The 26,919-nt window shown below is 36.7% G+C and overlaps 1 protein-coding gene across 2 annotated transcripts in view; it reads right to left on the bottom strand.

The window, feature by feature from the left end:
* Positions 1 to 26,919, bottom strand: part of PCSK5 (proprotein convertase subtilisin/kexin type 5) — a 670,507-nt gene that overhangs the window by 125,244 nt on the left and 518,344 nt on the right. Inside the window, exon 21 of one of the 2 annotated variants that reach the window (XM_089691088.1) lies at positions 17,374 to 17,945. The exons of the other annotated variant lie outside the window; for it this stretch is intronic. Within the exon in view, the coding sequence (XP_089547214.1) occupies positions 17,830 to 17,945 (116 nt within the window). The 3' untranslated portion in view covers positions 17,374 to 17,829. Of the gene's footprint in view, positions 1 to 17,373; positions 17,946 to 26,919 lie in introns of those variants that run through there. 2 annotated transcript variants of the gene reach the window in all.

The raw sequence follows: 26,919 nt of genomic DNA, 5'->3' as shown, positions 1-26,919 counted from the left end.
TATCAAATTGATCAAGAAAAAGTTTTGCTGCTTCTACATCTGCACTTGCCGCCACTCCACTGACACTCCAATTATGCAGCTTGAACCTGTGACAAAACCACTGAAACTACCCATGACTTGCTGTAAAGGTTTCCATTGATGCTTCACCTTTACGTGCCTTCAGGGTCTGGAAAATACTGAGTGCCTTGGCTTGAATGATTGCAAAACTCACTGGCATTCTTTTTTGTATCTGGTGATCGAACCACATTGCCAACAATTTTTCCATTTCATGAATGAGATCTGTCCGTTGCCTAGTTATTATGGTTTTAAAATCTGTACATGTTTTCACTGCCTCTTTCACTTTGTCTTTATCCTTAAGGATTGTTGAGATGGTTGAATGCACCAGATTTAAGTCCTCTGTTATGGCTCTAACTATTTTACCAGCTTCATAGTCCTTTATGATCTTCATTTTTAGTTCAAGATCAATAGACTTCCTTTTTTTCTTGCAAAATTTCTGGTTTTGTGTTTGGATGACAACTCATGCTAAGGGATACATAATAAAGTACATACAGAATAAGGTACCCAGATCTCACACTACTGTACTGTTCAAGAAAAAAACTACATGTACTGTACATTGTCACACTACTGTACAGGTACCACATAGCTGCCAACATTTAAAAAATAATTTCAGGGAAACTTTTTTCTGCTCTGCATTCAGCAAGCCATTGTAGACAGAGAATGTATGTTAATTAGGGGTGGGAATTAATTTAAATGGGTGCAGTTCTACAAGATGTATATCATCAAACAATGTAAGGGGGAATATTACACTGACCACCATTGGAAGGGGGATTTCTACACTGGCCACCAATCTAAACAGAAATTTGCATATCAATTGAAATCTTAATGCACTACTTGAATTACTTATGAATGGACTTGCATACTGTACTCTAACAGAGCATGGCTGGGTAGAGGTGACAGTTTCAAGCCGTTTCAGGGACACAGAGCCTGCCAGGGACAGATGAGTAAAGTCTGGCATTGTCCCTGAAAATCAGGGACAGTTGTCAACTATTGTATCACCTGGGCTGAACATCAGAGAAACAGCAATGCCTAGGGTGGCTAAGAATGGCAGGCAACACCATGCACATATTTTATAGTACTGCCCGTACAGTACTGTCCGACATTACAGTACTCACGGAGAAATTTGTGGAATTTGTTGAGTAGAAAAAGCCACTAAAGAAGCCACCATAGACTGCACAGAAGCCACCATAGGCCGGAAAAGACACTCTAGGCAACAAGCAAGCCACCATAGGCCGCACTGCCGCTTCACAAGAAGATCCACCATAGGCCGCACTTCCACTCAGTTTCTCCGTCATAAATCCCCCAGCAGGGTTGCAAGTCTGAACAGTGGATCATAAGTCCGAGGAAAGGAAATTGAATCAGGTCGTAAGTCCGAGATGAACAAAATGGTCGTAAGTGCGAATATTCGTTAAATGGGTAGGTCGTTAAGCGAGGGATACCTGTAGTGGTAAATGTCAGTAAAACCCAGCTTCACAAAGGGGCCAAGTAATAGATATATTGTATATGAACTTGTATGCTTGATCTATGAAAAAAAACTGGGATAATTGTGACAACCTGCTTTCCTCAGATTGTGGAATACACCATGCTTCAGGGCACTTCATAGTGTGCTCACAGTTTGAAAGCTTTTACAGTTTGCCATATGTACCATTACTGTACTAATTTATCTTTTGTCTTCTCTTCCTGGGTTTCTTGTGATGTCAGTATTTCCTAAGAAGTGTTTCCAAGTATATTGTTTCAATTACTCTGCTTTCTTTACTATTCATTGCAGGCATGTTTTATTCTAGTCACCAATATCATAGAGTAAGGCAAGAGTATGGTAAAAATACAGAAACAATTTCATTCAAATGCAAAGCAGATTTAGGACAATGCTTCAACCTAACAAAACCTTTAAAGATTTAGAAATATGGATGCTGCTGTTACTGACTTTATTTTATTGCTGCAGGCTCCAGAACTGAATTTCAGATCCAGGCCACAGGCCAGTTAATCAGGTCAGTGATTGACTCACTGACCTGAGCAACCATGTGGCCAGTGACATCTGTAATTATTAACTGCTGGACATGTGCCAGGCTAATAATAAAGATGTAAAGGCAGGGTCCGTGTGATCACCCCACAGTCTATACCATTAAAAACAAATATAAATGGTACCTCACATTCTGCTCTCCTCACTTTAAGAGTGATGGTATTACTCATTTCACTGTAAGGGGAATCCTGCAGATTTTGATGTAAAGGAGAACTCTGATGTAAAGGGAACTCCAGACCAGAGACTCCCTTACATCAGATTTCCTCTTTACATCACAGTCCACAGTGTTCCCCTTTATATAAAAGAGTCCGCAGCATTCCCCGTTACACATATAAAAATATGTTATCAAGAAAAAGAATCGGTCTTACTGTCTTTTTTTAGCAATGTATCACAAGCCAGTGTTGCAACATGAAGATAAATTAACCAAGAGCCAGAAATCATGCACATGCAATGGGCAGAAATGCTAATATTTGTGCAATGAAAGTTGTGTATTTTAATGTCCTGCCAGGATACGTCTATGTCCTCTATAGTTATCAAATTCTAACTCTTAATTTTCTAAAGCAGGTCAGAAAATGGAAATAGATATCTCCTTGGTATGAGACAGATTTATCTGCTTAAATGTATATTTGCACAAAGAATGAAAAACGTGCATCAGGCATTAAAGATCAGCAAGATTAATCATTTCAGTCCCAGCTTTGTGTCGAATATGATATTGTAACTCACACCAAAGAAATAATTATATACTGTATGTTTATCATATTTGTGTGTCTTGTTTGAGGATACAAATACAAACATTTTAAATGTATTGAAAAATGTTGCTATGAAGGGACCATGATGGATACAGCACTCCATGGGAATGATTTAGTAAAGAGATTGTTTTTTTAAGCATTATTCTAGTCTAGTCTGTTCACTTACAAGCAGTAAAAAAACCCTAAAATGCAAATGAGTCATTTCAATAAATCAGAGCCCAAGGATTCTAACATTTGCCTTTGGGCAGAGATTTTCAACAGCCTCAGTTATGAAAGCACAAAAAAAGTAGTGAATAAACAAAAACACAGCATTGATAATTTTGCATGCCAGGATTACTGGTAGATTTGTTTATGGGCAGCACAGTGGCTAAATAGTTAGCGCTTCCGCCTGGTAGTACTAGGGTTGTTGGTTCAAATCCCAACCACGACACCACCTGCCTGGAGTTTGCATGTTCTCCCTGTGTCTGCATGGGTTTCCTCCGGGTACTCCGGTTTCCTCCCATACTCCAAAGACATGCTGGTAGGTTAATTGTTAATTATATGTAAAGCGCTGCGTAAATTGATGGAGCTATATAAGTACCTGTAATAAATAAATGGAATTAAACATTTCCTGCACATGGCATTTCTCTCTATGGTCACATGTAGCTTAGCTATGTAATTTTTAGGCTCCATGCACACTGGCTTACAGAAAAAACCGCCTGTAGAAGCAACTAATGTTATCCTATGTGTCCAAGCACATTAGGTAGTCTAGAGGCATTTTTTTAAGCTCAGCGTTAAGAGACAGAAAAAAACAAACAAACATTCTAGATTGCGTTTGTGAGAACGTTTTTCTGACAGGAAAAAATGCTAAAATGCTACTGAATGCTCCTAAACACTCGTACAAAAAATGCTCAAAATCAGCGTTTTTTTCTGCCAACAGCACTAGCTTTGTTTAAGCCAGTGGGCATGGAGCCTAAGGCAGACTATGCCAATCCAATGCAGATAGGACTTCCAGTGGGAATCCAACCCAGGACCCTTAGTGCTATTGACAACTCTCAGCTATTTAATGTCAGCCTTATCTGCTCTGGTGAAAAGAGCCTGCTGTTAAAATATCTAGTAGCTAATTTATTCACGCAAGTGAGTGTGTCAGTCAATCATCAGCTTTAGCTTCTTTAGAAAAACTAGTGCACCTTATTTTAATTCTTTTTTTACAAAATAAGTTTATAACAACTTCTGGTACTTGTATACTCCTTTTATACCAGAGCCATTTTAGCAAATAATAAAGTAATATTTATTACAGGTACTTATGTAGCGCCATCAATTTACACAGTGCTTTGCATATATTATACATTCACATAATACATACATTTTTGTCGGTCAGACAAAGAATTTTGGCAATATTGTCATGCAAAAATTATTTTATCGTCTATGTAATCTATAGACAAAACCATGTAACATATTTCAAATAATGCATTTTGTTTTCTACTTTGACCATTGTTAGTTTGAAATCAAGTACTGCTACTGTAAAGAAAAAAGTATATATTTTACAAATAAAAATTACAGAAAAATAAGTGTGGGGAAGGGGGGTAGAAGGGGAGCAAATCATTAAAAAGGGCTTAGCTAAGCATTGATATGGGGTAAATAGGGATACATTTTATTAGGAAATTAATCTGGTTGTTCTGGTTGTTTTATCTGATATGAATCATGATGTACAGATCAAAAGCCATCTCTTAATCTACATAGAAATGAAACATCAAATACAAAGTAATAATAATGTTATTACATCGCATTGACACTTGCAGAGTATCTTTACAGCACAGACATAAACAGAAGTCTGCCTGCTGGCCTGCAAACTTTTTTTTCTTTTGGGGGGGGGGGTCTGATGTTTTCTATGAAAATATTAGCCACAACCTGTGTGGCAGATATCTAGCAGGCACTCTCCTGCTCATTGTTATTGACTGCTAATTGCAATGGGTAATCTCATTGGTCAATGGAAGGGAAGGTGGCGGTCCAAATATCTGTTGTTACAGTTGTTATTTTTATTTGCATAATACACTTCTACAACATTAGGCAGGCCATACATGATGCGATTTTCTTTCCTGAAACCACGGGTTGCACAGTCACACAGTCAGTGTTGATGGGGGAATCCCTCCTGTGGAGCTATTGTGTTCTCTTGGCAGGAAGCTGTCAGGAGTACACAATGAATATTGCTAGCGACTATAGGCACTGGCAATGATCGCATGTAAAATCTGACATGCTAGTTGTACCCAAGTCGTACAACAATCGAATTGGGTACAATCAGCCTGCCTATAGATGGTTCAAATCTCAACCGGTTGCTGCTGAACAAACTACAGCCATTAGTCCTTACAGTTCCTCTAGTTAAGCAAATAAAGAGGACTAAAGTGTAACTCCAATACACTTTTGTTGATAGAAAAACAATTCCCTCTGGGAAATCTATGTACATTGCAAGAATTTTAACAAGCTTTGTCCTACCTGTTTCTACTCTTAAGAAAAAGCTGTATGGATATTTCACTATGTCCTTGGAATACCGATTCCTAAATGGGGAGTTTCTGTGTTCAATATAATCAGCTCATGCACTAGTATTCCCTTGAAAAGTAATTAACCTTAGGGGGTATCTCACCAAAAATATCATTCCTACTACTAAAATTGTACTTGTATCTTAGTGCAGACTTCTGGGAAAACCAGTGAGCCAATCACACAAGCAGGAACTTACATTTTAAAGAGGTTCTGTACACTGTGTACAGAGGTCCTGCAGGTTGTCATATTGGATTTAATTTTACTGAAAATGACAGCGGCTGCAGAATGGAAAGGTAATTTTAATAAAAATGAGTTTACAATATGACTTGTGTAGCAATTGTAAATGCTACATAAATATTTGCTATATTTTTCACTAAAGTGGAGTTAACCTTTAACCACCTCCCGTCCGGCTGTTGTATATAAATGGCCGGACGGTGGCAGTGCAGGGTCAGGTGGCCGTTTTTAAACGGCCTCTCCGCACCCTGCTTGTGCGCGCTCCCTCGGAGCGCGCAGCACTGCGATCCGGTGCCCGCTAAGTCCTCTCGACACAGTGGAACACCGATCATCGGAAGGGACCTCTGTACGAGGTCCCGATCATGTGATCACTGATTGGCCAATCAGTGATCACATGCAAAGTAGTAAGCAAGATGTCACTTGTGACATCAATGCTTACTACGTGTGAAATCTGTGAATGATCACAGAGGTCACATGGTACAAGGCTATTCACAATAGCCTTGTACCATGTGACAAGCTGTGACCAATCACAGCTCACTCAGTAGTTCTTAATGGCTGAAAAAATGCAGCTAGAGAGATGGAGAAATGATTGCGTTTACATCCTTTATGGGTGTAAAAGCAGTCAGTGTAAAAAAAAAATCTTCATCACCCCCCACAAGTAGTACAGTGTTACCATGGTGACACTGTACTGCTAGGGTGACAGTATGTAAAAATAAATAAATAAAAAATAATGTAAAAAAAAGTTTAAAAATTATAATTTTATAAACTAATTTGGGTTATTTTTTTTTTTTTACTAAATATATAACTGAATAAATTTTGGCCAAGATTTATGATGAAATACTATTTATTTGCAAAGTTTTATAAGAAAAACACTTTTTTCCAAAATTTTGGGACTTTTTAATTTACATAGCAAAAAAATAAAAATCTCAGTGGTGAATAAATACCACCAAAATAAAGCTTTATCTGTCTCACAAAAATGCTAAACATTTCATATGGGTACAGTGTTGCATGACCGCGCACATGTCATGTGTGCTAGCACTGAAAGCTGAAAATTGGCCTGGACAGGAAGGGGGTAAAAGTGTCCGGACTGGAAGTGGTTAAGTAAAAGGAACAAGCTAAATACTACAACTAGGCTGCAATTGCTTTAATGAAGGAAGATCGGATCATGATGTAAAGCTGTAGAGGAACATGGCTACCAACTTCTAAATTACAAGCACCTATACTCTTATCAGATGCAGCCTGGGAATTGTGTTGTGTATAGAAGGGATATAAGACAACTCATCAAAACAAGCACCACTGTTTTCAGATTGAATAGATGAGGAAATCATGAGTGAGGAAAACCTGATGGAAACACTAGATCTAAGGAACCACTCACACCTGAGTGTATTGTAACTTGAAGTTTTAAAATGCTCAACTTCCAAAATCTCATGTATTTTTAATGGTGGCTATAAACATATGAATGCTCAGGTGCTCATAGCTTGATGCCAGATGCTCTAAAAACTACAAGAGCTACTTTTTTGGGGCATTTTTGGTCTGCAGACTTGAATAGACTTGAATGGGAATACCTGAAAATGTACTGCATTTTTTCAGACTTGTTTAGCTTGTGAGAACAGATTTCCTCCCCCCATTTCTTTCCATTGTCTAAAATAAAAATGCCTGAAGATTGAATACACATGTAAAATGATTGAAATACGCTGCTAAAATGCTCATTTATACACACACAAAAAACTACTCTGCTCAAGTGTGAATACACTCTAGAGCAAAGCCTTAGGCACAAATAACAGCAAGTAAATGGCAAAAGCTACAAAATTGAATTTTCTAAACATACACCACATTGTTGTTACTCATAGTAAACTATCACTAAGCCTTTTTCAAATCTGAACTCTAAACCCTGTCCTTCCCCAAACCTTCTCACCTAACATAACTCTTAAAATTAACTTTACATGTGTAGACTACCACCTACCTAACGCTATGCCTGAAAATTGACACTTAACACTTAACCTACCTTAACACTTAATCCTTAACCCAACCCATAATCTAACAAACCCTAAGGTAACTTTAACCCCAAAGTATTGCATATCAGTTCAAAAATGTTATACAGAGGGCGATGGTGCTGAAAAGTGACTGTTAAGTGCCAAAAGAGCAGCACAAAGTATTGATGATCAATCTTAGGCTTCATAAATCTTACTCCACGGTATTACACAATAGCATCTTACAAATAATCATCTCTTAGAAGGACAATATTATATTTAGAACAGCTTTAATTACACAATCCAAAGATAATATAAAAGTAAAATTTAATGCCACTAAAAAATGATCATTAAAAGCCTGATAGCTTTAATCAACTATTGCATCTGAGGAAAAAACATACAATAAAATGAAATCACTAATTGTAAATAGAAACCACATATATTTTCACATACGTCTAGCTAAATGGAAATAGGAAACAGTGGCTTTGGAAGATAACAAGTACAAAACATTATGTCATGAATATATGCACATATTTTCCTGTGATGTGTTTTTAAATGGTGATTACATAAATATGAACCTAAAGAATTTATGTCATGGGAAAAAAACGGAAATGCTGCAGGAATTATATGCAGGCACCCATAGGAGCCTGCACACACCTGCAGCTGCATTCCAAACATTTCTATTTGCAAAGCTTGCCTGCCCTTTCCTGCATGTTCCCATTGGCCAATGAGGCTGCCCATCATAGTGATGGGCCAATAGGTATGTATTGGAACAGGACTTAATAACATTCAACTACAATACCTAGAAGTATTTGAACTTTGCATAATAGAACACATCAGGATTTTACCATGAAAGGAAGGTCTAAAAGGCATATGCAGGTATATGTAGTCACCTCTATCTGCCCAACATGTTTTGTACTTTTTTCTGACAGCAGATTTCCTTTAATATATTTAATTAATCATTGAATTTTGTCTTTACAATATATTATATAGGATTTTACATTTACATAAATCTGGAAACATTATTAGTGTTTTTGATATTTTTTTCATATACACACAATATATAACTTTGCAAAATATTTAGCAATTTCTACATATATATCTTATGTAGTATAAATATATACATTACATCCAGATTATAAATGCATGAAAGGATTAACAGCAATGTATATGATTAGTGACAAAAATATTATAGCAAATATAAGAAAAGCAATGCAAACAATCAATTATATATTAATAAAGTGCTTGTACAAAATAAGAGATATAATACAAGTGCTATAAAAAACCTCATATGGCAGTAAACTCAAAGTTACATACTATTGTTAAAAGATTACTTTTAAACATTCAAAAAAATTGTAATCAAAATTTACACAAAATTTGATACAGTACTATAGTACTTGATGCAGTTCTCCATGTACATCTTACTATAACAGTGTTGTCTAATGCAAACTGATGGAAGCATTTTAAATGCATGATGCCATTTAAAGGGCCAGTATTCATGCATATAAATGTAATAATCACCTGCAATTATGAATGTGACATGTAAGATCTCCCTTCAGAGTTGCATGTTTTATAAAAAAAAAAATGCACATTTTTAATAAGCACTTGAAGAAACAAATGTTGATGTCTTGTTATCATTTCATAGTTACAGTTTAGTGGTATTTTAAAGAGGCAGTTCTCCTCAAACTAAATCACTACAACATTTTTGACTATCTTAGCGAGCACATATTATTAAAACTTTCTACTCATGATTAAAAATCAGCCATAGATTATATGGGGGGAGGAGTTCTAAAATTTTGATATCCAGAAAATCCCTGTTCTACCAAGAGAAATGAGATTCCAAGGTGTGGAGGACCACATCTGAAAAGTATGGTTGGGAGATGCTACACTGCAATTGTACCCAGGAGTTAAAATTTGTGAGTGTTTCAGCACACTAGACTTCATCTACAAATAAAATATAAATATTACTATGAATTGATTTTGTTTTTTTAATGTTAGAAACGCCAACCTTCATGAAAACTGATATGATTATACATTTGCAGATAAGGTTACACAATATGGGTTAGATTTACTAAAACCAGTGCACTCAGAATCTGGTGCAGCTGTACATGGTAGCCATCAGCTTCTCTTTTCAGCTTGTTCAATTAAGCTTTGGCAATAAAACCTGAAGACTGATTGGTTTTGATGCAGAGTTGCAGCAGTCTGTTTATGGTCAACTGAAGATCCACCAAGGAAATGTAACAGGTAGGTTGAATCAGCAGAACAGCACTGTTCAGGTAACAATGGGTTCAAGCACATCATGCTTAAATGCATCCTAGCTATATATATGTACACTGTACACTTGAACGCGAAGGATATAAACGAATCAGCTAGAGAGCCAATAAACATATCTAAACTGCATTCAGAGCTAGACCATATAGCATGACCTGAAAACCAAGATCTATTCTAACCCTGGAGGACAAATTTAGACTGGTTTATTTTAGAAGTTGAGAATATTTATACAAAAAATTATTTGAATATTCACGTCAATTATCCAGTAATGTGCAGATGAAATTAGTAAACAGGAACATGCTTTCCGCATGTTATGCGCATGAAATTATTTGATCAGTGCTTATTCAATTTTCTTCCAAAAAAAGAAAAACATTTCTCAATGTATAAAGCTGTAGCAGACCTCCTAACCAAACTCTGCCACACAGAAAAGGTGTTTTTTAGTACACCTTTCAAATATAACTATAGTAGGTGACACACCTATACTTTACATTGTCAGACTTCTTTTGTGCGCCACCACTAATTTCAGATTGCACGCTGTAGTATAAATGCCATTGTTGTAGGCAAGTGGGTCAGTTGGAGATTGTATCTTGTGTACATGAAAAACCATTGCAAATCAAAAAGGTAAACTGGTAATTTTAAGGAAAAACATTGCCAGTAATTTGCCAAATGTAATCATGCCTTCAACATTGATTTGTGACTCCCTGCACCCCTATGGGAAATGCCCGTACACAAACTAGCTATACGCCAGTAGAGGTAGTTTAAGTGCATTTCTGTTAATAATCCGCTCGTGTGAGTTGTCCCAGCAGAACTTTGGTGTAAACATGTTATAGCTTCCTGGCACAGGCACCAGCAGATCTGAATACTGGTGTACCTTTGCAAGCCAACTCAGGGTTGGTCTTACTTTCTTCCAGTTTCCTAATTTGAGAATTTATGGTAAATCTTTAAGAATTTGTTATGCCATAGAGACAGATTCGAAAAGTGGCAATAGTAAGTACTACCTGAACACGTGTCACATGTTACCAACTGTGGCGCAAATGCTTGCCAGAAATCTGTTGTTACGGCTATTTTGAATATCCCTTCATATATTGCTGCTCTATTCAGGATACTTGGCATGCATTGGCACCCAGGAAAAGTGGTGAAAGATGGAGAGGCTTAGCTATTGAATTTTTACACAAAAGGGAAGATTGAAATTGTGTGAATATTCACTTCAGTTATCCAATCATGTTAAAAGCAAATTCCTGTTTACTTATTCCATCTGCACCTAGATTGATTATTAATGTGCATATCCACGCAATTTATTGTGTGAAGATTCTCAACTCCTTTAGTAAATCAGCCAAAAGCGATGCATGCGTTTTGTATATCAGTAACCAAACTGTTTTGTCTGCTTAGGCTGTATGTTTTGGGGAAAGGAGTGTGTTTGAAAATGTAGATGGAGCTGATTATGAAGGTACCACTTAAGTTTACATGCTTGGAAAATGGAAATGTTTCTTTAAGTCGTGAAGCATTCAAAATGTCTGACTGTATACTGTATTAAGAACAGTTAATCTATAAACATGTGTAAATAAATATACATTTATTTTATGCATGATTTTTTTTTTCTGAGAGGTGAATGACTTATTTTATACAAGGAGAATATCTCTATGACCTGAATTCCAGCATTTTCAAAGCCTGCCTCTTTTCTCCTACTTCTTTCACATAAAAGTAGCTTTTCCCTTGAAAGTAGAACAATGTCCTAGCTATGGACACTTAACTATTTACATAATCTTAACAAGCAGTAAGATTGCTTTATAACAAGCTAGCTGCATATCTTCATAGTATAGGCTTGGACATGTTTGTCCATGCAAGCAAGCTGATTTACTAAACAAACTGAGAATCTTCACAATTAAAGAATTTTCAATGTAATTATCCAATCATATTAAATGAAAATTCCTGTTCACTTTGAATACCAAACATGTGAAGGTAAAATATGTAAACAAAAATTTGGTTTAAAAATTATTTGATAATTAACAATGTCTGCACTACAAGCCGCCCGGGGAGATTCGGTATATATGTTCCCTATATAAAGTCAATAAAAATGTATTGACAAAAAAAAAAGTATTTGATAATTGAGTCAGTTAAATATTTAATGAATATTCCCTTATTTATTTGAATTAAGATTTTCAGCTCCCTTACTAAAGCAGCCTTATGGTGTTTAATCCACTGTAGGGCTCAAGCACACAAGCATTTGCAACATTATTTTATGCATTTACTAGAATACAAGGGAGAATTGGAATATTATCTAATAATACCATACACAATTTGTTTTTGCTTCCCCATCATAGCCACACTGGGTTCAGTTTTGTCTTTTTGCTGTTTGGAAACAGCCTGTGTTAGTGCAGCACATTAAACCTCCCTGCACTGACATACCATAAAATACAAGACAATACAGTGTGAGTGTGTTATGTGATTACTCAATATACAAATAGAGAAACACCTGTAGCATGAAAAATTCAGTCGGTATATATGAAATGCTAATTTTTGGATAGAGTGGTAAGAGTTAGAATTTTGTTTGTGTTTTAACTGCTATGTGTGTCCTTGTTGCAGAGCCTCCTTCCTTACTTCTGGTCCTGGTAACAAGAGAATAGAAAATATTCACAAGTAAATCTTCACAAACAACTCCACATATGTAGAATAAAGTGCTAATTATCAAAAAGCGGTCACCACAAACTGTTTCAGTACTGCCAAAAGATCCCTTTTTGATCACTTTGTCTTGACAAAAAAATCCAGTGTGGTGCCCAAACATTGGTTTGTTATGACAACTTTTGAATGATTAAACAAAATGCTATATTCTACATATGGAGGTGTACTGGGGAAGAAAATTGCAAGTAAATGCTCTAAAGCTAAAACAAAGTCTTTTGTTTAGAGCCAGGTTTTTAAGTATTGTTTTTGCTGCTATTAGCTACAAATCAGAGTCTTCATTTTATTCCTCCAGTATATGTATAAAAATGAAACAGAGCTACTATGGGCAAACTTTATATTAAAGTCAACTTGTACTTTTTTTATTTAAAAAAATGTATTTAAGTAACACTATTCCCATAAATATTTGGATTATTATCAAATCCAGTATATGATTGGATAGCCCTGGGTACATCAGAGGAAATGACCACAACAGGTCATCTGTATTCACACAACTAGGATTCTCTGGTGCTCTGGAAGGGCTGGCTTGATCCTGAAAATACATAGTTAATTGATTCATCTTCTTAAAACAATAGTCAGAAGATCTACTTCCATCTGCAGTCAGCAATTTAGTCTCCTCTTCCACTAGTCAAATTGGGGGAATTCACCAGGTCTTTTAAGAAGCAGAATAGAGGATTGGGGTCACAGAGTATACATAATTTCTATCCTTATTTCTTGATGAATCAATTATACAGGGGCTATCCCTAACTAATATGGTAATTACAGACACACATGCAAAGCGTGTTATTTGTGTTTAAATAGTGAAACAAACTTATCTATTATCTTCTGCAGTTGATCTTCAGTTGAAATTTTAATATTTTTGCTATCAACTAAAGTTGCATAATATCACTAATATCGGGGTTCAACAACCTGCCGATCACGGTCTGTCGACCACAGGTGACAGGTAGACTGTGAACAGGTCCCCCCCCCCACCTATTCCGCTGCTGCTGACATTCTCAGTGCACAGTGGAGAGCGGAATACAGTAAATCTCAGGACAGAGGGCAGGAGGAGAAGCTGCCCAAATAAGCTTTTCATAATAAACCACAGGTGATTGGTTGCTAGGATCGACTTAGCGACCAATCTCCTGTGGGTTAATATGAAAAGGTAATTTGTCCAGCTCCTCCTCCCACCTTCTGTCCTGAGCCATGCTGCCTTCCGCTCTCCACTGTGCACTGAGAATGTTAGCAGCAGCGGAGGAGGCTGGGGGAAAGGGAGGCAGAAGACATTGTTGGGTGGGAGGGAAGGGGTCACTACTGGGGGAGGGAGGTGATGTGCAGAGGACACTGCTATGGGCAGGGCCACTCCCATAGCACTGTTCTTTACCACCCTTCATATCACCCCCCACAGTAGTGTCCTCTGCCCCCCTTTATCCCATAGCAGAGACCTCTGGCCCCCTCCCTCCCCACCCACCAGCAGTGTCCTCTTCCCCCCATCCCTCCCATGGACAGGTATTTTAAAAATCTGATTTCCCAGCAAGTGGCTGGGGATTGGGATTTTTCTGCCCCCCCCCCCACCTTGGTGCCCTAAGGCAGCTGCCTATGCAGCCTTATGCTGGCACCCAGCATATGGCTGCTTAGGTAGCCGCCTTAGGGCACCAAGGTAGCTGGGGGGGGCAGAAAAATCCCAATCCTCAGCCACTTGTTGGGAGTTAAGATTTTTTAAATACCTGCCTTCCGACGATCCCCTTTATTGTCCTCCTGGAGCAATGAAAGCTACCATCTCCTCCTCGCCCTCCCACCAGCGTAAAGCTACTGCAGGAGGAAAATCCAGGGGATCAGTTCTAGTAAGGTGTTTGTTCCTTTTTTTTCTGCTGCCTGGCCCCTCCCCTAAGTGCTCCATTTTCAACAGGGCTTAAAAAAAATTGTGAAAATATTAATCAAAATGTAAAAATAAAAACTACTGACACCATCCACTGCCCTACTGACACCAACCTCTGTTTTACTTTGCTAGCATTGCTAGTTTATCTTTTAAATGGCACTGAACGGCACTGAACCCCGGTGATCTTTGATCTCTTTCATGTTGTTCAGGTAGATCTCCACCTCTCAAAGGTTGCCTACCCCTGACTTATATCAATCTTCCGGTCCCATCATTATATCATTATAAGTAAGAAGTTTGCAGAGCTCCAAAATACTAAAACAATGCATAAAGACATACAAATGTGAATGAACTGAAAATTTGATACAAGAATAACATTAAAATATGTCAAGATTAATTTAGTAAGAGAGCAAATGCTAAAAGCTTTATGGAGCAGAAAACATTATGAAGCACTGCAGATAATACTGACAAAAGTGCACTTTGCAGCAGATGTGTGCCACATGTTCATCATAATTTATGCCACTTTTAGCATTGCAGTTATTTATCAAATAACAAAGAGAAAAACACTAGGAAGCATAATGTGCAACATACTTTTTGCACTATGTAAACCTAATCCTGTTCCTATGAAGTCATTTAAAGTTTCATATTAGGCCAGCTGGAAGCAGTACATATATCTTTTTTGTGCCAATCTTTACATTAACACAAACCAAGGCATGCAAAAATTCACTTTGATGACATCTTTCACATTTAAGTTGGTCTCTGTGCAGGCTACAAGGCTCCAGCTGTCAGTCTTTCAGTGCAAATAAGAAAATTGAGAGAAGTGTCTTACCAGTTGTTTGCTATAAGCAACACAAAGTAAATATTTCCACTTATTTATGCATAGGTTTAAATTCTGATTTTATATCATATTGTTAGCTTATATGAATAGGCATACGTTTTCCAGAAGATATCATACAATTTTTTATGTGACAATGAGAGTTTACCTGGATTTTAGTTTGTACCTATTAACATTGGAAGTGGTAAGGTTTGATAGGGTTGTGTAAAGAAAAACAACTATGTGCAAACTGTACACGTAGCATAAAGTAAAACAACTATATGCAAACTGTAGTAACCTACAATAACCAATTACATTTTATCTTTTTTCCCCTCAATACATCTACATTCTGTTCTGATTTGTTGCTATTGGTTACTGCACTTTGCAGTGTTTTATTAAATAGACATAGGTAGAATAGTCTACCTTTATGATTTATCTATCATTATCTTGTTACTATTTATAAAGTTAAATCACATTTTAAAAAAAAAAATTGTATGTAATAGTGTATACATTTCCTTAAAGCACTTTTGTGCATGAATGTATGCTACAAGGATTTCAAATTAAAATAGACAAGCCAACATATTGCTCTGCAGTTGTCAACGACCTCCCAAGATTCTTTACACACTTATAGTTGAAATGCTTAACATATACTCCACTTCTCACAAGCAATGCAAACAATTCACGAATTTACCATATTAGTAGTATGAAGTCAACAAGTGAATAGCAGAAAGAAACAAAAAAAAAAATTGGGTATTATCAGCTACAGAAAACTCCAGAAGTAGAATTTGTTGAGTGGAGACTACAACTCATGTGCGATCTAGCACCTTTATCAATGGTTTAAACAGCAGGCAGTTCTTAGGTATGCATCTGTTTATACTGAAAGCTTTAGGGATGTATCTATGTATTATTGGCACAGCAACACCCAATACAATTTTCATTTACTAGACAAAGATAAAGTGCTGTTTAACCTGGCAGAGACCCAAGGTTTTCTAGGGCTCACACAATTCACATCTGCCTCATTCAGTATAATGTTAGAACAATTGTACAGTTCTGCTCATATCAGGGCCAGGAAAAACATATTACAGCAATTAGTAGTGTTATGAGATGCATCTACTCCCTACAGTGCATTCCATAATTTGCATAGAGTGCATGATCTTTTTAAGTTTTCCTGGGTAGATTGATGCTACTAAAGAAAACCTTGGGGGCTCTGGCATTTAAGGACCACTAGGTAACATGTAAACAACATCTAAAATGATAGTGACAGGTACACTTTAAGTCTGGTGTCATTTGGTGGCCCTTGGGTTTCTCCTAAGGACACTAAAACATTAAAAATAAGATTAATTCCACAAACAGCTATGTATGACATCTACATATACAAACATTTCATATTTCTTTCATAAGATATTCCTAATAAAACATATTTGGAAGGTTGGGGGTGATACGTATTTCAGTACACATAACAGAGCTCCTGTTGGTTGCTCCTCTAAAAGGATTTTACAGCATGGTTTCTTCAGCTCTTCATGGCTCAAAATAATCAGCAGTGTAATCTGTAGGTTTTGCTTGGCAACACAGTACATGCCTAATACAGTAAACAATATCTAACAATCTGCAGATTACTGTTTTACTATACAGATATGCTTTTACTTCAGCAATGGCATGATAATGGTAGTAATTTAATTTCTTCACAATGTTTATTTTTTGTGGAAGGACACAGATTTAAAGTAGAACTCCGGGTATAACCTTTTCTTTATTTTGGATAAAATGGGGATGAATTTTTACCTTTTCCATTATACAGCAAAGTGCTGTCACTGCTCCTGTTCGGAGACTTTTGTCACTTTCTATCTCAATACCCACAGAATAAATGTTGGGAAATCTCCCCAAATGGGACACAGACATAAAAATATGACTGATGTTCTAACCCTTCCCCATACAAAACCAAAAAAAAAAAAAAAGAGTACAGGATGGAGTTTAAGTAGGCACACTCTTACCACTTTAAGAAGAATCAATTCATTCTTGGCAAAAACTCAAAGCCAACGCTTCCAATGTTTTCTTTGATTACTGTTTTGCAAACCCTGAGCAACACCTAACCAAATAAAATCTAGTTATGCCCTCTTTCACTCTTGAACGTTATCAGATATAGGCACAGCCTATATGCAGCAATGACACACTGTTTCCAGCAACAAAAACGCAGAAACAAAGAAAAATAAAACTAGTGGATAAATAATTTTTTCTTTATATTTCACAGAAAAAAAACAAGACGTTAATCATCAAATTCATTAAATGGCAAGTCATCTTAACACTAAAGGGGTTAAAATATGCCATAGCCCATCCTGCCTCAGGGAGACCAAACAATGAACAACAAAAGGAAAAACCTTTGAGCTGACATCACATCATTAGCTGACTCTTTATTTTGGCATCAATACTTTGGTCACACAATACTGACTGTGGATCCAGGTGCTTGAATGTAAAACACCCAGCAATACAAGGTAGGTCTGTTGTAGTTTTTTTTTTGTTTGTTTCTTTGAAGTTCCAACAAAACAGTTCACCATTCCCCCCACAACAGGGGGGATGAGGGCAAAGAGAATAAAAGAAAGGGGTGACTTTTTTTTAATATGAAAAATCTAGAAGTCTAATAAGTGGGACCCTCTGCAGTAGCAGCAGTTAAATCACCCCTTGAGTGTACATGTTCTGCAGCAGAGTTGCTGAAGTACTTTCCTTATGCACAGGTTGTTCTTTTTTACTAGCATACAGAAGCCACCCTCAGCCCAGGCTTCTTCCGTTGCTTTCCCGAGGTTGACAGTAGAAAGGAGTAGAAATGTAAGGATTTTCAAGAGCAGATGATGAACATGGAGGAAGGTTTGATTTGTGAGATCAAGCAGATCAGGTTGGAGAAACCATTCAGCAGCAGGAAACAAGGAAATTTGGTCCATCAGAGGTAAATTTCATTTCAAAATTGTTTCGACAGGTAGAAATAGAGTGGTCCACAAGGAGTGATTGATATCCATTGATAAAAGAGAGTAGAAAAAAAATAAGAAAAACATTAGAATACAACTTTTAGAAAAATAAAATGTATACATATACCAACAGCAACAGAAGAGTAATTTTCAAGAATAAAAAAATCATATAGAACTAAGACAAATACATAAGCAGCATCCTCAACCTTTGTTATGTGAAACCACACAGGGGGCACCTTGTAGGTGTCACCATTTTAACAATTTTTTATTTAAAACATATACAGTAGGCATACATCCAGTAAGCCCCTTTGTATAAGTCATATAGCTCCTGCCTCAGTACTTCCATTGCCTATCTGCTTTGCAAATACAGCCTCATGCTCCAAGAATCCCAAAGCTACAAATCAGGAATCATTGATTTTGATACACATTTAATTTTGTAAGTGTTATTTCAGCATGCATGTGAAAGGAAATGGACAAGGCTTGCTGCTTAACTCCCCCACTGCTTAAGAATCTTCTAGGGTAACATGAGAGCAAGAAAAAAAATGATAAGAAGCTTTTTTTCCTACTGTAGCACTCTGATTCTTCCCTTGTGGTTCATACTACCACATTTAAAGGAAAATTAACAAACTGCCTTCAGAGAATGGAGTATTGAACAATGGTTTTCCAACACAGCATCACATTGGAAACAAATGTAAAATGTAATAAGGATATGGAAGATCAGGGAGAAGCTCCAGGTGCAAAGTTGCCTTTCTTCATATCAACTTTGGTGGCAAAACTAACAAGTAGCATCAGTGAGATTTGCTTTTTAATGTGTTATACAAAAGCACATTTTGCAAATGACACCACAGCTGGACTAGCCCAGATACATTGTATTGTTCTGGAAATGGCCCCAAGAGGAAATTACATAAAAAATCAAGTGTCTTGGCATTGTTAAACTGAACACCTTAAAAAGATCCAGACCACTAATTTCAACAAAAATCTTTGCAAGGGATTTTGCATTTAATGTATTTTATGCATTTACCTGTAAAAGCCTCCTTTGTGTAGACATCCAAAATCCCAGAGACTACTGCTGGGTGCTGCCATATTATTTCAGCAGCTCCAGCAGACTCAGAGCTGTCACTCAATTGATGCTATAGTATTCCCCTATGCTCCCCCCTGGCAGCTACATGAAAGGTAATGGAAGGACTGTTGGGGAATCGCCTCTTTCTGAAGTAATCAAATTTTCTAGTAAGTTCAAAGACACATTGCAAGTTCAGAAAGGAAAAACACTGCAAGAAAGCATTTATAATGCTGGATTTGTTGTGCTTTTACTTGCAATTCTTTAAAGTTGGTGACAGGGTCCCTGTCAAACCTACTGGCTAAAAATAAGAATTTAGCCTTGAAAATGTACACAGTTATTAGTTTAGTTTGTATGTCTATGTTTTCCAACTTGCACTAACAATGGTTATACATACTTTTTAGTTAGTGCTCATTCACAACAGGCAATGTTTCATGTATGAAAAGTGATACGTTCATCATTGAAAGGCTGGTGTGGGTTGAAACATTGTGCTGTTTTCTTGTCTCATATAACTATAAATTAGATAATTCCATAACACCCCAGAATTGGTTTCCTGAATGCTGACTTTAAAAACACAGAAACCTTTTTCAAAGCACTTTTTGAATTTTGTGTAGTTTTACATTAATTAACTTATTTATTTTATAATATACAGTAGTATCATAATATTATACAACCAGAATACGTACAACCATTGACGTTAGGCACTGACCCTGAAGGAGTTTACAACGTGCCTAGCACAGTCATACAAGCACACACATACAAACTCCAAGTTTAACCATCACACTGCTCCAGATAACCTACCAATATTATGCTTTTGCTTGTTGAAGGACACCAGAGTTCTTGGAGAAAGCTCAAGCAAACACAGAAAGAACAAGAAACTCCATTTAGTGGGACTCTCGTGGGAATTAATCACTTGCCCTCCTGAGGATTTACCCCCCTTAATGACCAGGCCTCTTTTTGCTACTCAGCGCTGCACTAATTCGACTGATAATGCAATGCTGCACCCAAACGAAATTTACATCCTTTTTGTCACACAAATAGAGCTTTCTTTCGGTGGTATTTGATCACCTGTGCGCTTTTTATTTTTCACGCTATAAACAAAAAAAGACCAAAAATTTTGAAGAAAAACTATATTTTTTACTTTCAGCTATAAAAAAAATATATAGTAAACTCAAAGTTAGTTATAAATTTAGGCCAAAATGTATTCTGCTACATGTTTTTGGTAAAAAAAATCCCAATAAGTGTATATTGATTGCTTTGTGTGAAAGTTATAACGTCTACAAACTATGGTATAGATACTGCAATTTACGCCATTTTTTTGCTATACAGCGCTGCACTAGTTTAACGGACAATTGCGCGGTCATGCAATACGGTACATAAATGAAATTTACATCCTTTTTTTCCCACAAATTGAGCCTTCTTTCGGTGGTATTTAATTCCCTGTGCGGTTTTTATTTTTTGCGCTATAAAAAAAAAGGCTGACAATTTTGAGGAAAAACAACTATATTTTGTACTTTTTGTTATAAAACATGTCCAGTAAAAAAAAATGTAAAAAGCAAATTTAGCCATAAATTTCTGCTAAAATGCATTCTGCGATATGTCTTTGCTAAAAAAAAAAAACCCAATACGTGTAAATTAATTGGTTTACGTGAAAGTTATAGCGTTTACAAATGGCGGGAAAGACACTGGGATTTTACATTTTTTTTATACTAATAACGGCGGCGAACTTATGGCGGGACTGCGGCAGACATTCTGACACTGGGGGGGAACTGACTTGGGGTCCCTAACATCCACAGTGACACCAATACAGTGATCAGTGCAAAAAAAAAAAACACTGACTGTATTAATGGCACTGGGGAGGAAGGGGTTAACTTTATTATGCAGTGAAGGGTTAACTGTGTGAGGGGAGTGTTTTACTAGGGGGCGGGGATGTGTACTGCACAGGGAACCGCTGATCAGGAGAGATAAACTCTTCTCTCCCGATCAGCCTGTCAGGAGCTGTCAGGGAACTGACAGAGAGCAGAGCTACTGCAGCCCTGCTCTCTGTCAGTGATTGCCGCTTATCGCCGGGACACAGCCGGTAACGAATGACTGTGACCCGGCGACTGACATCCGCGGCCGTGATCGGCGGGACAGGTAGGGCGGTGGCGCGCCTTGCGCGCACCCCTACCTGTTTTGAAAACACTTGTTTTAAAACGTGGTTTTGCCCAGCCGTGCCGCCCTGCCAACGTATTTCTACAGTGGCTGGGCGGCATGTGGTTAAAACTAGCATGTCAAGCTTCAAAGCGAGAGTGTTAACCACTTAGCCACCATACATTCCCCTGGTATGAGCTGCAATGGAGCATTAGAGTTTCTGCCAAACATTACATTCAAAGGCAAAATGGATACATAGGTAAGTAGCTTACTCATTGCTCAAGTTTATGTTCTGCCTCTTGTTCTTTTTAACCTATTGGTTCTGTTCTGTTACCATACTAGTAAAAATGCAGCTTCTTCTTGAAAGGAAAATAAGTCAAAGGGACAGTAGAAAATGTGAAGGTACATTGCATTCTGCTTTATGTATAATGGAAACTATTATGGCGGTTTCATTTTTCAGTCACAAAACCAATCCACAAGGCTTAGTTAGAAAATGTAGCTATTTTTATTTTAGATGTTAATATTAAGAAAATACTCTCTTTATTTTCTCCTATGTCTACTGTTCTGGATTTTTCACTCCATATAAAGGTAAAAATAATCCAGTAAAAACTACTTTGTAAATAGGTTTTTGCAAATTTGAGAACAATGGATGGATAGGTTATGCTAGCATGATCTTATCATGTTCACTGGTTTAAAAACAGGAGAAAAATTAAAATATGAAAGATGATATATAAGTGGCATGAATTTCTATCCTAATGGTTGGAGATTACTAGCTGAGATATTTGCTGATGTGGCAGCTGTGCAAAACAGTTGTATATTGCAGCCAAGCACCAATTTTTATTGGTCAAGACAGATGCTCCAGCCAACATAAGCATAACACGCTTATGCCATCCCTTTTAACATTATTCACATTACTGGTTGGAGAATGAAAACAAACTGTTATCTCCATAGGATAAGGTTTGAAATAAAGCGAGCAACTAGCATACTGCTACATGAAAACTGTGATATTTAATAAATAACCTAAACATGAAGGACAGTTAAAATATGTCACAACCATCAATTTAAAAATGGTTTTTATTTATTGTTTTTAGAACAAATAGGTTTTCTTAGAAGACAACCCTTTAGAGAATAATGGCAATTTTTTTTAGAAGTGGGCATCTTAAGGGTTACATGAGCAACTTATGCTGGCAAAATTCATGCTTCTGTTCAAAAAACTGACAATGACATCTAACACTACAAAGAAAGACAAATGTGACTTTTACACTCTATAAATAAGGTTGGTGTGAAGAGGCTTATGCTGTGAGATGTCTTTCTTTGTTGGCTGTCAATACACTGAAAACATTTCAAGGAAATTCTGTCATTGGGATAAAAAGGGAAGGAAATCAGACATGAACCATAGATGTAAAATAAATCAACTCTGGGAAAAAAACGGATCTAAATAATCAATACACATTTCATAAGATAAACATAAAAAGAAACTGATGTGAGCCAAACATAAACATTAAACTTTAAACGTGTGAATACAGTATTCTGTTCTCACATCAAACACACATAACCTTGATCTACAGCTTTGCCTAGTGTTTTCGAGAAAGCATTGTGTCAGCAGTAGTGCTTGTTTTGATATAATCTTCATTTAATATGTACAAATTTTAGCCATCTGTATTCCTTTTAATTTTTTATTTTATTTCTACAAAGTAAAACTGAATATGCAAAGTATATATTTTTCATTTCGAAGCACAAGCTAAAATAGCAAAGCTGTATGGTAGCATATTCTATTATACTAGATTACATATGCATTTCTGGTTTACTCTCCCTGCGTTACTTTTCTATAATCATTCCTCATTGTGGCAAATATTTAAACATGTAAATATACATAGAGAACTTTTGAACTCCTTTCTGTGTTATACTAGTGTCATGGTATTCTGAAATATTGCCCTAGAATGAAACTCCTAGCAAACAGCTAAATATATAGTTGAAATATATGCACATGAACTGTTTTACTTGCAAACAAATTTTACCATTCTGTCCAGAGAATGTTATAATTAATACACTGCATAGCCAGGCAGTTGGCAATTCTATTTCTTAGATCAACTTTGCAGCTTTCTTTAACACCTCTTGTCCTCTACCCTGCTCACTGTACATCTATTCAGCATTATCACCTCAGTCAAGTCAGGGAAAATCAGATCCTAATAGAAAGCATTATTCAGGGTTCTATGTCCATTTTACAGTATACACTACCATGCAAATAATAACCAGATTCTGTACTTTTAGCATGATCCTGACCTTTATCACTTTGGTTAGTGAGGCTACTCATCACTGTGATGGGCCAATAGTAGTGAATGGCAAGCTGGCAGACCACGGGTACTGACTGATGATTGCATATCAGCGTGGTCCTGAAGAACGTTTGCTGAAAGTGCCTCCTATACATAATATGTTGAAGTTTGACCTTTTTTCTAGTTTGTTTTAAATTACCAAAATACATTACCATAACTGACCCTGTCTGCATTGTGAAGACAGGTCTCATTATCAGTTGTACACTAAATTTGAACTCTGTTTGATCCAACAAAAGGTTTAAGATCTAGCTGGGCTTCTTCTCTGTATGTTAATGATGAAAATCTTGGCATGTCTCTTTTTGACAGTGGAGATAGAATCGCTGTGAAATTGTTCAGAGTAGCTTGAAGTCTGTCCACCGGCCTACTTCAAACAAACATCCAAAAAGGTAAGAAATATACTGTATCTTTAAAATTATTTTTAGGTATGTTGTGTGAATGGAAACACATAACATATAATTTGGCTACAAAAGTGGAGATACACTTTAACATAGTACTTTCCCTAATAGGATTTCTCATCTCAGAATAGATTTTTGTACTTTGTTAAATTTCCCCACAAACTTGATAAACAATTAAAATTGGCTATCACCTGAATGGTGTACCATGTACATGCAGCCAAGGTAATGATTTCAGTATTGAGTCAAAAGTAGGTGTTCTTATAATGACAGGACTAGCAGCTTCATGAAAAGATGAAGGCAAATCAGATGGGTTAGTTTTGTGCACATGTGCAGGATGTGTATGGCATAGAATGTGGGCAGTTAAAAAAAGCAGGAAGAGGGGCATGCATTAAAAAGAAAAATGGCAATGGCTTGAGCCTATAGAGGTGGCAAAAGGCCTACCTTTGTTCTCGCCTGGCAAAGGCGAAGCAGATTCAGAATGTAAGTAAATTCAGACAAAAATAATAATTTTTGGTTATCTTAGCATTTTGTTTCTGGACAAAAGGTTCGCTTTAAGGAATCTGAATAACAGTCCACTTGATTGGATTGCAATTGACTATAACTATTAAATGGGTTGTGAGTTTCAACTAAGAGGCATTTTAGCTGTAAACAGAGAAAGACTAAGCCTTAAAGTATATTTACACTTTTTTAGTCAAATAAAAAAAAACACTTTATCTTTGTTATGTGTTTTATCCACATTGTATACCTAAAAATTATACTGTATATATATTTCTTACCTTTAAGATGTTTCTGTGGAGAAGGTGTCATGGCTGACAGCAACCATTTCTTAGCTATCTCAGCATAACCTGTCACAATAGTTAGGCTGGGTACTGGCTGAGTCCAGTTCTTAACAATATTCAAAGGAGAAGACCAGATTCTAAAACTTTAACCTTTTGTTAAATCAGACATCTTATCAGCTGTACTAGCTCTGAACTCTATCTTCCTTCAGACAGGGCTAATTATGGTAAACACCACTTTTCAGCCCCCTCACAACAAAGAGAATCAAGTAGAATTTTTCCTTGCTAAAGGTTCTATAGAAGAGCATCTAAAAAGGTAAACCACATTTATTATTATTTTTTTAATGTTTTGCTATGTGAATGTGGATATGTAACAAGTATAAAATAGCCACCTTGCCAATTAAGCTGCAAAAGTGGAAATACCCTTCAAAAAAGTTTGATTGTGGTATCAAGATACACAATCAGTGTAGCAGTGAAGATACAGTGGAAAAGGCGATGCACAGATAGTTTCTAATGAACTATTGCCAAAAAGATTTAAATAAATACAATTAAATATAGCAATACCATGAACTGGCTACTGCATTAGAACCTACCATGTGCTAAAGGGCACAAGTTACTTTTAAGCTTGTAGGAATTAGTCCATTCATTTGGACTCGCTCAGTAACACTAAAGACGTTTTGCTATTTATCCACGTAGCTTTCTCAGTTCTAATGAGTTTTAGTAAAATCCCCAACATTTATAGCCACAAGGGTAACCTAGTTGCCTTAACCCAGTCACCATGATATGTGTCAAGAAGAAGATGCAAGGTGTGAAAGCTTGTGAAACCACCTTCTTCTACTTGCATGATCACGCAAATTAAGTATAGGGCAGATGTTAATTGCTAGAGTTACATGGCTGAAGGTATAAATTATTGTCAACTTGCTGGGGTAAACTGCAATTTATGTGGGTGACAGATGGTGTTGGAGTTCCTCACCCCAATTTAGGAATGACAGTTTGTTGTAAATTGCCTCTTACACACTTGTTACACACCATTTTTCCTCTGTCCAAAATGTTCAACTCATCACCCTCAAAATGTAGATGTAGGAAAACTTCTGATTCTTGAATTGCAGAGCTCGCCTCCCTCTGTTAGATGTTGTCTCCAAATGTGCAGGTCTGTGCATTTCTCACTACACTGGAATGCATATACTAGGTTATTTCTCTTGAATTTGTTGGGTTTCTTGGATGTACAAGTCTGTTTCAATGTGTTGCTAGTACAACACCCAATGCTGGGGTTTGTTCCAGACACTGGTTAGAACTGAGGAAACTTCTTCAACGAGTAGCATAAATGTCTTCAACATTACAAAAAGAGTCCAATAGAATTTCACTAACTACTACTGGATACACCATAACCTGAATAAATGAAAATCTTCACAGACAGACATACATATATCTTTGGCAAACCAAGCTTACATGTTAAAAACACAATCTGCAGTACTTGGTTAGTAACTTTATCTCTTTTACTTATGTTGTATTATGAGGTACTGCAGCATATGGTAATACCCATTAAAATGACACCTAAAATGTGCAGTATGTGTTACTGCAGTTTAACATATCAGGTCCTATGTGTCAAACAGATATAACTATTCCAGGTTTCTATTTAACAACTTTCTGTCAGGTACAATGACATTTGCTTTTACTTCTTTGTTAACGTGTTTTGCCACTGTTAGATGTATTAAAGAAGAAGTATTGGCACAACATAAACATTCTTCTTGAATTCCCCACAGGCTTAAGTGCATCTTGCACTTGGTCCCACTCTGATCTGTATCCCCTTGTGCATTAACCACTTGATCTCCAAAAGGTTTTACCCCCTTCATGACCAGGGCATTTTTTTTGCTATTTAGCACTGTGCTACATTAACTGGCAACTGCCTGGTCATGCAATGCTGTACCCAAATTAAATTTGTACAATTTCTTTCACACAAATAGAGCTTCCTTTTGGTGGTAATTAATCAGTACTGGGTTTTTTATTTATGGCTATATAAATTAAAACTACTGAAAATTTTGTTTCTGTTATAAAATGTAGTACATACAGTGAAGGGAATAAGTATTTGATCCCCTGCTGATTTTGAA

Source organism: Staurois parvus, unplaced genomic scaffold (assembly GCF_062004578.1).
Source record: "Staurois parvus isolate SC_StPar_1 unplaced genomic scaffold, SC_StPar_1.0 ptg000549l, whole genome shotgun sequence".
Taxonomy (NCBI): domain Eukaryota; kingdom Metazoa; phylum Chordata; class Amphibia; order Anura; family Ranidae; genus Staurois; species Staurois parvus.
This window is presented reverse-complemented; position numbering and strand designations above follow the sequence as displayed.